Genomic DNA, 14,782 nt, shown 5'->3' with positions numbered 1-14,782 from the left:
AGGCACCAAGGATAGCTGATTGAATCACCTTTAGCTAAAAGCACCCAAAAGCTCTGCTGAAGCGTGTGCTCTATACAGATGCTGGAGAGCCGGCCTGAACTAATGCCTCTTCTGGTAAAGCATGTTTTTTCTTTTTTTTCCATCTCTGTCAGTGCCCCAAGAGATTAGCTGACATAGTGAAACAGCAGTAAAAGCCAAAAAGTAGTAAACCCAAAGCTACTGGCTTCCAGTCAGGTCTTCATACCACTAGCTAGAACTCCCTGCTTTTACAACTTCTGGTTCTTCCAGATATGTACAATATCAATAAAGAGCAAGTACTTTAATAAAATGCATCCTCTCTATGGAAAACATATGGGAGATTATATCATGAACATCTAATTTATAATATGCTGTCTGTCACTACGATAGTCCATGGAAGTTTTTTAAAATTAATGGGGAATCCCACACCAAAGTGAAATACAATTGATAAACAGGATCAGTGTACAAATCTAAAATAAAAGCTTAGGGCTGGTGCTGATCTCATGAGGGCTGCTTAGCATCCACAATCACTGGAGACAAGAGGGAGAGGTAGGGCATACATTTTTGCTTAAACATATAGGGTCAAATCCAGCAACAGTTACTCAGTTGCATTTCAGAGTGCCCAATGTTAGATGCTTCAGGAAGGAAGGTGAAAAAGTAACCATAAGGAACACAGCACACACTGTAATCTGGTATCATGAAGGATGCAAGGGTTACATTTATTTACTCACTGATGACAGACCTTTAAATTCTTCTCCGAAGTGACCTCCTCTCAAATCTGCATCAGGCTTCCCCCCCAGTGGAATAATTGTATGTCATTTTGTGTTTTGAAGAGACAAGATGCTACTTTGAAAACTTCCCCAAACCAGGGCTTGGTTATATGGAGGCTTTCCCATAACTTTGCACAGACACTGAATAGCCGCCTTAAAAGGAGCTCAATTACTAGTTACTATTGTATTGCTCCAAGTACTTGTTTCCATTGTAAAGAACATTCTTCCTGGTTCTCAAGTAATATCTGCTTTTATTGAATAAGGAGGAACACATGCCACAGTAATTTTTATCACTATGAAACCACTGTGTTGTGCAATGCTGTTTTGCTACGAGTGCTCTGCCTTCATAGCCTTATCTTACTCTTCAGTATCTGGAGAATTCTTACTCAACTCCAAGAGATAATGTCAGTGCTCATCAGCAAAAATACTGCTAACTTGGGCAAAACACTACTGACTTTTTCTTGGATGCACAATTCTAGAAACACTCCAGGTGTTACCTCCTTCTTTCCCTCACCTTTCAGCTGCCCTCCCAGACACGTACAGGATGAATCTACTCTGCCTTTTATGCTGTTCACGCTGAAAAAAAGTGTTTGGAACAGTATAGAAGAATTCCCCCTCCCTAGCTTATGTAGGCAGTACACACTGGGAGTCAGTAAACCAGAAAGTGCACTGCCACAAAAAGGACACCCTCAATTACAGACCAAACTGCATATGCTTTATTCAAGAAACAGCCTGAGATGACACGTGTGTGTGAATGGAATAACATTTGGCCATATATTTTTTTATAGGATCATTTGCCATGGCAAATAAAGCCCTAAAACATATGAATTAGAATCCTTTGGTCTTAATTTCCTTATTTTTATTATAGCACATAGATCAAGTTCTTTTTTTAACACTAATATCCCTGTGGGTCTTGTGAACTATTGAGATCCCCTCATGTGTCATGCAACATGCATTTAATTCTAATGAAGTTAAATAGAAGCTTACAGCACAGTTCCTCACCAAACCTAACTGGTCTAATCCACAGCCCACTGAACTAAATAGATATATCTCCCACCAACTTCACTGGACTTTGTTCAGGATCAATGTGGTTCATAAAGGATTTAAACTGTGCATTGTTTGACTGAGAGGTTATTAAATAAAACAAATCAGTAAAAAGCCTCTTCTGGCTCCACATCAGCATCTGGGTATTTTTCACATTTTAATTTTGCTCTTAATTAGGAAAAATATTACACTACAGTGCTGGTATTTTTCTAAAGCTAGTTAAAAAACCCTCTGTAATACTAGGAGCAAAAATATCATGTAATATCACAGGCCAATTAAATCTATTGCCCCCCTGGAAAGGGAACGTACTCTAAAAATTTTTCATCTACAAAAAGGACTTTGGTAGAAAAGCTTATATTTTGCTCTGTGAAAAAATAAAAAAAAAAGTCATAAAACCTAATAATTGTACGTAAAAACCTATCGCCTCTGCCACAGAAAATTAACATATTTTCAAACACTTCAACTTGCACAGAGAAAAAGAAATTCTAGGACAAGCAGTACTTGGATTACATTTCCAGAAGCACATTGTAATGACAACTACAGCCAACAAAGAGCTGTCAAAACATATCCCAACTTATGTTATCAAGGACCAATTATCCACATTCTAATATGACAGTGAACTACTAATGCACTAGTTTGAAATACAATTTTCATTGATCCCTGGTTACTAGCACTGTGATGTTAACATATATGCTACTGCTGTGTTGCCAGTAAGAACAGTTTAATGTAGACTGAAAAAAAATACTAACAAAGCAAAGTAAAACAGCCACCTTTAAAAAGCCCTTCAGGTCTTCTTGGGAGTCAAAGGAACGTTTAGCACCCTTTAGGTCCCAATTTTATGCCCCAATTTTACTCCCTGCCCTGTACTGGATAAAATATCCTTTCACAGCTCAGGGGAGCTGTATACGGCTGTCTCTGGAGTGGTTAAAGTCAGGAAGGACAGCTAGGGAGTGATGAAAGGCACACTGTTCTCAGAAGATGAGTATGTCATTTTATTGCTTGTAGCAAATCTTTAAGGCCACCAAGCTTATTCTATTAACTCCATTTTATAATTGTATCCTACTCTCCAAAATATCAAATGCTGTTGCTAAGATCAGTTTCATGCAGCTACCTCTGCTGTTCTAGAGGGTGGGGACAGAAGTAACTTTTGAAATGTTTCCGATTGAGACATGCTTAGAAAAATTTAAAAAAGGAATAGGTTCAGCTGGGAGACACATGTATGATCCCCATGACATTCCCCACCTGGAATGTTTAAATGCAGCCAAGAGGTGCTAGAGGAGGCTCTGCCCCCCCTTCCTCTCTTCCCTATGTCCCCCATGGGGAAGGGAAGTAGAGGGCAGGGGAGTGTAGAGAACCAGAGAGGAGAAGCAAGCAGAGTGGGGGAGAGGTAATCTCTGCCATGGGGATTCCAGTTCTCCAGACCTAAATCCCTCAAACCTTTCCTCTCCCCTCTCAGAGAGGAGGGGTAGAGAGGACTGGGGCTGGAGGGCCCAGCTCCAAAGCCAGTGTGTGTCCAAGAGTCAGCAGGAGTCTGGGAGGGGAGGTAAGCCCAAATCCAGCTCCAGCCCCAATCCACCTCCCTGCACACAAATAACAAAAAGTGAAAGAGTCTAATAAAAGGTATCACAACTACCCAAAAAACCTTGCCTGCCTATGTTCTTAGACCAACACAGCTACAGCTGAAAACCCACTAAAATAGTACCTTGTTTCAAGAGCTCTTCCACCACTTTTGAAATGGTTTCCAAGGGCTTGAAACATTTTGATTATTTCTGTCCACACTCTCGGCTATCATCAATTAATGACAATGAGTTTAAAATCACCTGCAAACTGGTTTTAGCATCAATGAGAAGTATGCTCTAGAAACACTTACCTACAATGTTCACCATACTGTCAGCTTCATTTTTTATACTGGAGGAGAGGAAGTAGTCAGATGTGACCTCACTTATCCCATTAGTCCGTTCAAAAGATGATTCTACTGGCTCTTGCTAAAAGGGAAACAGTGGAACTGTATTAGGTTTGATTTATTTGGGAAGCTTTGATTCAATCCATTTCTTTCTGACAAGACTACAAATTCTCAAGTTAGTTTTTGCCTGTTACATACCTATTACCCAACTTAGAACTAGGTCTAAATTCAGTTCCCCAAAGGGAAGACAGAGCTTACTCCATTTCCAAGCGTTCTCCATTTAAACTGAAGTTAAAAGTAATTCTCTATATTGACAGCATGTCTTCAAAGAATTCTTTTAAAGTGATAATCCTTACTAAAAAGAAAAATCTGGGACAAGGAAAGTGCCTTAGAACAGCACTGTTTAACATTCATCTTCACCCCTCTGCAAACATACAGTACCTCTAAGCACCTTCTGAAAGAATGCCTCAATTTCTGTGCAGTGATTACTAAATTTTATCCTTGGTTTTTCTCTACAGCAAGATACCAAAACAAACCAAAACATTTACTCTAAATCAAGCCTTCGAGGTCACATCATAACTGTTACCAAAGGGCAATTCTATTGTGAAAACAACACCTGTTCTCTGTACAATTTGCTATCTACAAGATGTATTTGTAAGCATCTGTTACATGTCAGTTGGGGATATATGTGACTCTCTTTGGAATAAACTATAAGAGTTATCAATTCCATAAAGGCCATCATCATTTTTTAAAACAGGGATTAACTCCATGACCATTCTTTCCCTCCGCTGGATCCTTGACAAGGACCATAGCTTACAAAAGTATGAAAATCTTCCGATTTTAGACTAGGAAAATCAGCATTAAAATTAAGGCCCCGGTTCATTGCTGCCTTGCAACTTGTTTCTTTCACACAAAGTGCAAAAAAGTGAGTGCAAAGGTGAGTGAAAAAAAATCTGCCATTCTGATTTGGCAGCATTTTATACCAATTTGCACTAGTATAAAGTACTTCAGGCAAAGACTAGTCCCAAGTATTCATAGTGAGGGGGGAGAGGTATTCATAGGCTGGGAATGGAAAATACATAAGTCCCTGAGATCACGGTGTCAGACAGACTACACTCTTATAATTAGCTCCATTTTTGGACAGTGTTTGGCAGTTTAGCTGCAGCATTACCCATCAAGAAGTTAGATTTTTTTGTCTCAATTCTCATTTATGCTAAGGCCAATTTGCATTTTTTTAACCATGACTGAAACAGACTCACCCTAAAATAGCCACAGTCGGGCAGCAGGGCACTCTCTGGTGATGGAAAAGACCTCAGTTCAAGCCCTTGTCTCAAATCAGGCAGGGTGGGGGGGGATCTGTAAATAGGTTTTCCACTTCTCAGGTGATTAGTGCCCTAAACCAAAACCCAAAATGGTATATAATATCTGAAGAAGGTGACTCCAACAAACTTTGCAAGCAGAGCGGTCAGGGGAACAGCTAGTCTGAGAATTATGCTGGGGTATAGGATCTGAGCTGCTCAGTGGTTTCAAGACTTAGACTACCTTATATATGCCCACCAGCAGAAAATGAGGAACTTAAGGACTTAGGTGCATACAAGAGTGGGCTGTAGTAGAGAAGGGAGGCTTTAGGGATCTCAGTGGTGTCTAATTATTTGACTTGGGCAACAAAATGTGGCAGTTGGCTCCTAAATCCCTTTATGGGTAAGGCCTTTAATCCTTAGGTTTTTCTCCATCTGTGTATTTTACACCACAGAAATACCTCAGACACTTTAACAGGAATATATGGAAATAATAGCCAACTCATCTTCATTAGAACTAAACAAAATGTTATAGGTGCAAAGCTTTCATGAAAATAATACCCCCAGTATCTATATCACTAAGGAAAGAGTTTTATAGACATAAACACTGCAAGTATGTTTTATTTGTCAAACAAATATACCAATTAGTTCATCCATCACCTATCTGTCAGTGAAGGATCCCTGTTACTCCTGCATTAATTGATGACATTCTAATAGCTGCAGAGGATAAAGACGGCATTCATTTTTAAAAAGACACATTTTAAAATTGGCTTATGTATACAGTTGTTAAAATAAACCTGAACAGCCTGGTACAGCATCCCAATTCCTGCTGCAAAACCTGGAAGTGAGATACTTGTTATAATATAACTAGTGACAGGGGAATGCTAAACTCCTTGGTGTTCAGGGAGGTGTGCTGGAAGCATGGAGAAATAGCTTACTTTTTACAGCGTTACCCAGCAGCATATCCGATTACAGCGCCAGAGTTCCAGGAGGATGTTGCTTAAAAGTACTGTGGCCTACTCCTTCAAACATTTGCTACCAGGCACAGTGCCATGAGTAATAATCTCTGACTTCAACAGAACGCCTGTGGTAACGAGCATTTGCAGGACTGCTCCCTTCTCAGTAAGGGAGGGGCATCCAAAAACGGCTACAGCTTTTATTTATTGAATGTTTTGATTGTAAAGGAAGTGAGTGGGGGAAGGGGAAGGCAATGTGTAATTGCAGACAGTCTGCCAGCTGCTGGTCTTAAAGGACACCAGCTGCTGCTCTAGTCGGACAGAGAAGCATGGGCACAAATATGTTTCTTTGCTCGCGTGTACTTCTCTCCTCCAGTTATGCTTGGAACTTACATTAGAATGAATATGGGTGGCTGTGTAAACTGGAGAACACAGTTAAATGGTGTTGTTTCAAAACAAACCTAAAACAAATACTACTTGGTTGTCTTATTTTAAAACATAATTATGTACTAACTGAAACAATGATGCCAGCAACTGCTACATTCCTTACTGACAAGCCATTGTCCAGCTGTGTAGAATCCAACTATAGAATAAACTGGGGGAGTTCTCTCCTGAAGTCAAATTTCAATACAGGTGTCTTTTCAGAAAGGATCTCAGCATCCATCCTGCATCAGTCCTTTCCAGGTCCCTCATGTGTGGCCCCATTAACACATGTCTGCAGTTCCTCCTGCTAAAAAATCTTAGTATATTTAAGGGAAGTGCCAGGACACATCCTCCTTTACAGTATAAAACAAACTCTGCCTGACTTCAGAACATCCAGGGCTAAATTATCCTCTAGTGTAAGCAGACACAATTCCCAAAGAATCCCACAGCAGCTTAACTGAGTTACATCAGGACTGAATTTGGTTCCACTGCAATAGGTGAGTGGCAGGAAAGTGAAGATTTGCTTAGTACTAGGCAATGTTAAAACATACTTTATAAGGGGCAGTGGTTTGTCACTTTTCAACCTTTGACTACTAACTGAAATTACTGCTATGCCTGAGTAACTAGGCTGTAAGATTTGGCCCATTTTCTGCTGCTGATTTGAGACTGTAAACTCTTACTTTCAAGTGTTGTCCCCCTCCCCCGATTACTTATTATTGAGTATATCAGACAGCCACTAATAGCTCAATAAAGCTACTCAAGCTAGGAAGGACTACACATGGTAGTAATAGCAAGCATTTGCATACTCAGAAACACAGCATATATTGGCAGCAGTGCTGTGCTCATTTCAGAGCTGTACAAGAGTCATTCTGTCTCAGAAAACATGAATGCACACATTACAACTCCAGGATTTCAATTCCTCCCTAAATGCAGACCAATTTCCGCTACAAGCATCACAAAGTAATTAGTTGAAGCATTCCTGTTTTCCAAGATCAATCCCTACATAATTATTTTATTTCTAGTAATGCAAACTAACACTTGCTATATATATCTACAGGATGTCAAGTTTCCCAATATCCAGTTATTGCAATATGATGGTTGTGTCAGCTATGATGACAGCAGTCACAATTGTAACAGGCTCCACACTAAAAAATGCAGTGTTTGTCATGCTAGCTGCGTAATTCGGTGAAACCACAAGCAAAGCAAAGGAACTGAATGTACTGATATTATTACAGAGTGAACATAAAAAGGCATAACATAATTACTCTCATGCATTACAGTTTCGTATGCTGTCAAACATCAAGCTCTTACCTTAATTTGTTTGAATTTATCGTCCTTCTCAGTCTTTGTCTTTTTTCCTGGAGCAATGGAAGGAAGGTTTATTTCAGTCAAATGTAGAATGAATGGACAATTCCCCCCAAATAATTGCTAACTAGAAAACATCATGATGTTCTTCACATATCAGCACTCAGCAGGGATGGCAGAACTCATTTTGCTTAATTTCACATCGACTTCTGCACTGATGCATTAATTGAACATTTTTAGGTTCATGTTTCCAAAAACAGAAAAAAAGAACAATGATGGGGGGGAGCATATGGGGGATAAAAGCAGGGTGAAAAACGGTACACAACAAGGACAGGCAGAAAACAGGGACTCTGAAAAAACAAGGTGGTATAGGGAGAAAGCACTCCTAATGACAAAAATAAAAGAAAGGTCAGCTACACAGGCCATATGCCCTACCGTACCCTCTCATCCGTTCTAAACTTGGGTGGGGGAAACAGAATAGTTCATCTGTGTGTCACATGTAACACAAGGTTCTCTTTGGTTAGAAACATATGCTTGTTTAAATTTAATCACACTTGAGGGAAAACATAGATTCCAGTTAGTGTGAGAATGGTTTGTGAAGTCACATCTGTTTTGAAAATCCAAGGAAAACTTAGCACTTTGTGAACTTCACCCTTCCCTAGCACAATTACAGTAAGAATTAAAAGAATTAAAAGTGTACATGGTCAGTCATTAGGACAACAAAACTGCCCCAGAATCTACCCCACAGCACTGAGCTCCAAAATATCAGCTTTCATTCTAAAGACAAATTTAGTTTCTAGCTTTTATGGCTATACCAGATTTTTTTCCAAACTTGAATGGACTCTAACTTGATGCACTGAAGTATGTCTGTGTCTACAGGCGATAGCCAGGAGCTTTAAGACAAATTATATGTTGTCTCTAGTCTGATAGACCTTCCCAGACTATGTGCCAAGTTCCCTGACATCCCCCTCCGGTCACATTCATCTTACACTTACAGCTCCCTTGAGCTTCTCCTTGCCTTCCCACCAAGATGCGGTGTTTGCCTGCAGATACTAGAAACAGAAATGTTGCTATGCTAGTACTAGGTAGGGTGTTTTCTGGATGTGAGAATCTCTGGTTGGTGGGAAGGGAAGAGAGGGCAGCAGGATCTGTAAGGGTAATGCAATAGTTAGCTAACAGTGTAGGCCTCATGTGGGAAACCTGGAATGTTTGGGAGGAGATGTATGGAAAGGGAAACTGACTGCAGAGGAGCCCCAGGTCTAGACACTGTAGATTATCTGGTATCTGGAAGCATCGAGATGCTATGAGCTAAAGACACAAAAAGACTTAAGTGGCTCCAATTAAGTATTCATTGCACCATGGAATGAGAGAAAGTGAAAGAGAGTGACTCTAGAGTCATTCATATTGGGAATGGGAAATGCAGAATCCAACCCCGGCTCCAATGATTATTTTATACAAAATGCAGTAATTTCAAACTGGAGAAATGGAATGTCCTGTCCCTAAAATCTAGTAACTTGGGCATTAGATCTTGGAGAACGCAAGAATCTAGTAACTTGGGCATTTTCGTGTGCAGTGGGAGGCATGGGTTCATCTCCCTGTGTCAAATCAGTCAAAGTGGGGATATGTAAACAGGTCTCCAATATCCCATGCGAGTACCCCAAACACTAGGCTATTTTGTGATAGAGAAAAGTTTCTCTTTCCCTACAAAAGGGCTGTCCTAACTTAGATGTACAAATATCCCTAATTTCCTTCCACAAATGAAGAATAACATGAGCAGACAGAGCTCTATCAGGAAATCTAAAGAAAGCTAGTAGCATCTTTGTCTTCTCTTCAATCCTGAGGATACCTTGTGGAGATTAGGCTATGGGAGGCTTTGGGAAAAAAAGGACCACAGGGGAGTAGGAAAGGAATCACTATCTATGCCATTCCCAGTTCTCAGAACCAGTACTTCTTAAAGCACCTATATTTAGGGCCCCATCAGGAGAGTTTTTCCACACAAGATAAAGGTGTTTGTTGCCAAGGGCAGATTCCCCACCTATGCATTACCTGTATACCTATTCCAGGGCTCAACGTCAGCAAAGATAGACAGTTGAAAACTTCACAATATGAAAAGAACAAATGTGGGCTGTTTATTATTGATGGTAGAGACAAATGATTGCAAAATGTTGGAAATATACAGGCTATTCCCCTTTAAAGTGGAAAAGATCTGATGGAAGCAAACATCATTACATATTATTATATTTATATAGCTCCAAAAATTAGACTAGATATTTCAGTCCAGAGATTCAGCTGGTATAAACTAATATGGCTCTATCATCTTTAACTGGGTTAAAATGACAGCCAGACCCTGATTTTTAACTACCATCTCTTATGTATTCTCTCTTTCTCAAAGGAAGTAAATTTGTCTGTTAAATGAACGTGGAAGAACATTTATGAAAATCATATGGACTGACTTTACAGAAACCAAAGTAAAACTGATAGATTTTGCAGGTATCAGAATCCTGAGTAGAAATCTCCACCATCAAAATTATGGCCAGGGAGGCAACACTATTTGTTCCTGGGCCTTTTCATCTACCTTTTTTTGAAGGCCTTTCAGATAAAGGCAGCATCCTGTAGACCCTGAAGGCATTGTTTCCTTTCTTTATACTTTTGTCTTTCACTTCTTCTATGTCAGGCAAAGAGTTCATGGCACACCGGAAGTTTGCCTTCCATGTTTTTGGATCAGGTTTATCAACTCCTTGTTGAAATTTTCCTAACAAACATGAAAAGAAAATTAAGTACATATTGACAAGTCATAAGATCTTGGAGAAAGCTAGTAGTACTGTGGGCTAAGTGTTAGTGTACAAGCCTTTTGGTACTGGTTATAGGAGCTCAAACCATAGTTCAAGTTGCAAGAGAAAGTGAATTTGGTGATCTCATCCTCATGCTTATCTCTAGAACATATGATTGACTGTTTCTAATCAAGAAAAACCCAGGGCAAGAATAGTCTGGACACTGCATGTCAGATGCAATGTTACACCAGTGTGAGACAGCTTGCACAGCATTTACTATTATTATGCACTGCTCAAATCCCTAAGGGCATAAAGGACCCAATTCTGCAAGATGTGGGATAGTCTCTGATTCTACTGATTTTGAACCCAGACTTGTCAATGATGTTTCATCGCTGCCTTCAATGCTAGCAAGACACAACCCCTTAACAAAGCTGGAAAGAACCTTGCAAGAGTCATTTTGCAGACTCAGATCCTTACATTCATTCACTGCATTTGTCAAAACAAATAAATGAAAGGAAACAAAAATTGGGAAGGAAGAAGAAACAAACATTCAAAGACTGGCCATAAGAAAGGAGAGCTCCAGTACCTGTGTGAATTGCCCAGTTTCTAAATAAAGGAGCATCTTTTTCAACATCCCACCCATGCCGTGCAGCATGCATCCAGGGAATCTGAAAAATCTTCTTCTCCTGGAAAGGAAAAAAAAAACCAAGAAATGGCAACTCCGATTGCCTCTTTGTTTTTCTGATCATTTCAAACACACACACCTACAGCTCCAGCATCTGTAAATGTTTTACTTTATTTGCTCCCTTACAGCAGAATCCTTTTGTTACTATTGTCATCATCAAAGCACTTACCGGAGTCAGCATGAGCAGGATGTGGCCCTAAGTATATTAAAACCACAGATACCCCTTTATGGGCTTTAAAAAAATGAGGCAGCTTTGCAAATGAACACGTACAAAACATGCTGCAGCACATTTGTAAACATTCCTATGAGTATTCTTTTGGCAGTGCAGAATTTGTTCTTTTTATGATTACGAATCAAGTACAAAGACAAATATTTATATGAGTAACACTAACGGGAGGGGCTAAAAATTCAGCCAGTGAAATACCAGCACAATAAGAAATTAAGACATTTAAAACTGGGTAGGGTAAGTTTACAGGACATAATAAGGAAGTGAAGTGTACAAGACTCCTTCATAACAGAAGTCAAAGTCATCTAAAAATTAACTCACTCCGTAGTTCCTGGGTTTTGCTCTTCTCTTCCTTCAACACCATTGTCTTTCCTCTTCTGTCTCTCCTCCTAGACTGCTTGTGTGCGCTCTCTTAGACTAACAGATCTATAAATGTAAAGTTTTGTTTTTTCTTCTTCATTCATCTTTGTGTGACACTTTCTTTTCTGATTCTTCCTTTTATGCCAGCTTCTGCTTCTTCCCTTCAATTTTTACTCCCCTTTATTATTCCCTCCTATTTCTATTCTCCCCTTTATATTTTTTCTGTTCTTTAGTAAAAACAGAGGTTTAACATGGCATCCCCCTTTCAGAACACTTTTTTGCAACTTTTTACTCTATTCTCCTGACTTTCTATTCCTTTGCACCCTCCTTTCATTTATTCCTCTTGCACTTCAGGTCTTAATGCCTCTATGGTCATTCTAACCCTCAACATCTTGGTAGGAAGCAAAGTAACCCAGAAAAGCAGGATATAGCAACATCTCATAAAGTGTATCAAAAATAAAAAAAACAGGATTTAGCAATCCCATGTCAGAGCTGCCACTAACCTCTTCTTTAAGAACACATACTAGGGTCAGTCTCTCTCCAAGCTAAAAGAAGTACCAGAAGGACATTTGGTCAAGCAGCATGGGAAAGTTAACTTACTGAATAAAATTGACAAAAACAATACTGGAATCAAAACATGAAATAAGGCATGAAAACACCTGCTTGGTATGACCAGCTTGGTTTTCAAGTGGAAAATATCCTTTTTACCTCTGAACCATCCTTTCAAATCCATTGTGTTAATTTACCAGCCCAAACATAAGATCCATTTGACTATATTTATCCTAACAAAAATATTAATATTTTGAATTTCTTGCCTGTTAAAAAAAATACTTGTCCCAGATGAGCAAATGGATTTTTACAGGTTGGTGTAAATATATAACTACCCGCTTCTTTATTTTTCATAATACTTACTATGCACTTTCTAGATTCATTAATAAAACATTAGTCAGGTGTGATCCTAAAAGACACAGGAAATGGCATTGAGCACATCTAACAGAAAAGTCTTATGCCATTTAGCAATTGTAGGAAACAAACTGGGTTCTAGATAATCTAAATTCTATTAGAATTAATAAAAATCTAGAAATGTTATTAAAATTGAGCAGCTCCTCCTCTTCACCCCCCCCACAAACAAACCTATCCCATTCTACAGTAGAATGAAAATTTTAATTTTAGAAGAAAAAATGCAGGTGACAAATTCCACTGTATAATATTCTACAACAGGGTTGTCAACCAGGGGTACACTGGGGCACTTCCAATTTCACCATTGGTGTTTCCGGTTTTGCCCACCCTCCCCGTCCATGGATTGGCTGCTGGGGGGACCCCTCCCCCCCCCAATTTTCCAGAACATTTTCCAGTGCTTTATTTTTCTGTGGGAAATTTTCCCACGATATTAGGTAAGATTGGCAGTTTGAAAGTTGTAATTAATGTTTTTCAGGTGATTATCCCTAGAAAGTGTGTAAGAGAGTATGTATATGTTTCACTGATTTGTAAACAGGAGGGTGACTACACTCACATAATAATCCAAACCAAAAATCAAGTTATGAATTCACCTAATTGGCTGTGCAGGTCAAATCAAAACCAAAGCTAAAATTCTTTTTTTATCTCAGACTGCAAGTGAAAATAAAACCAAAACTAAAACTGATTAATTTTTGTTTAGATAAATAGTTAACTATTTCAACCCAGCAGAGCGAGCTTAGTCCTCTCTCTGGCTGATGGCAGAGGCCAGACTATACTTCCCTGTGGCTCTGCAACCAAGCAGCAAGTTGAGCAGCAGAGTGCTCTTTCTGGCAGGGAGGGGGGAAGCAAGCTCCTGCTGCTTCTCCTTCTGATGGATGAGGCCAGACTAGAACAGGCTGAAATAAAAATCTTTTTCCCCTTTTGTTGCGTGAACTTGGTAGCTCAAGTGAAATAGCAGATTTGCAAAAAATGGAAAATGAAAATGTTGAGCTGCCAGGTCTGGGGGAAGAAGCAGCAGGATCCTCACTTTCAAGATCACTGACACCAGATATGAGATCCACCATGAGTAGCTCTTCAAGACAGTCAAGCTTTTTATCAAGCTTTGTGGACAAAATGTCAAAAGATGATCAAGAAAAAGCAGATGAGATAGCTTGAGCTATATTTGCAAGTGGTACACCTCTTTCCATAACGGAAAAATCAATACTGGAAGGAATATTACAAACTAATTCGCCCATCATATAAGTTACTGACATGTTATTGCTCATTACATTCTCTCTTAGATAGACAGAAAGACAGAGTTCAAACAATGGTTATTCAAAGGATTAGTCAAGCAGAATCACCGAGTCTGAAGTCAAGTGGATGGACTGATATACAAGGAAATCCTTTATTGAACATTATGTTAGCAACACCTGAACCAATATTCCTGAAAGCAATTGCTACCGAATCTTCTCATCATACAAGTGAATACATAGCCAAATTACTGAGTGAAGAGATTGGAAGTGCAGGTCCCTCTAGGGTACAAGCCCTTGTAACTGATAATGTGAGTAACATGAAAGCTGCATGGAAAATATTAAAGGCAAAGTATCCTCATTTAATAGTATTTGGCTGTCTTGCTCATGGGTTGAATCTTCTGGCAAAGGACAAAGTAAGTGTGAATACAATGAAGACAATATTGGTAAACTGCAAAGCAACTGTGAAGGTATTCAACAATCATCATGTTGCTAATCAGACTTAGAAGAAATTACAGAAAGAGAAGCAGGGAAAGGAAAGAAATCATTTTGGAACCAAGAGTTCTAGTTTTTTGTATGTCTTTTTGTCTCAGACCAACACAGCTACCAAGTACACCCCGGGGAAAGGAAAGTGCACTTTTACTGCCAGGAGAAACTAGATGGTGTTCAGCTACGAAGTGTTTACCTAGTCTGCTGTGCACAAAGAACTGTTTGCAATGTGCTTCAATAGATGACACGGTATCTCAGATTATTCCTGTGAACACTCGGAAGCAGATTCTCGACAACGATGTGTTCTGGGTTTGAGTTTTACTAAGAGATCTGAGTTTTGCTCTCATC

General features: G+C 39.3%; 1 protein-coding gene across 3 annotated transcripts in view; it reads right to left on the bottom strand.

Annotated features, from left to right (window-relative positions):
* Positions 1–14,782, bottom strand: part of IRF2 (interferon regulatory factor 2) — a 71,350-nt gene that overhangs the window by 16,611 nt on the left and 39,957 nt on the right. For 2 of the 3 annotated variants that reach the window (XM_006263872.4, XM_019481339.2), the window contains exons 3-7: positions 11,075–11,174; positions 10,293–10,469; positions 7,724–7,770; positions 4,995–5,129; positions 3,703–3,817 (exon numbers count right to left, since the gene is read on the bottom strand). In XM_006263872.4, the coding sequence (XP_006263934.1) occupies positions 3,703–3,817; positions 4,995–5,129; positions 7,724–7,770; positions 10,293–10,469; positions 11,075–11,174 (574 nt within the window). The remainder of the gene's footprint in view (positions 1–3,702; positions 3,818–4,994; positions 5,130–7,723; positions 7,771–10,292; positions 10,470–11,074; positions 11,175–14,782) is intronic. The other variant, XM_006263873.4, reaches the window with a different exon arrangement.

This window comes from Alligator mississippiensis, chromosome 2, assembly GCF_030867095.1.
Source record: "Alligator mississippiensis isolate rAllMis1 chromosome 2, rAllMis1, whole genome shotgun sequence".
Classification (NCBI taxonomy): Eukaryota; Metazoa; Chordata; order Crocodylia; family Alligatoridae; genus Alligator; species Alligator mississippiensis.
The sequence above is the reverse complement of the archived record's forward strand: the minus strand, read 5'-3'. Positions and strand labels throughout refer to the sequence as shown.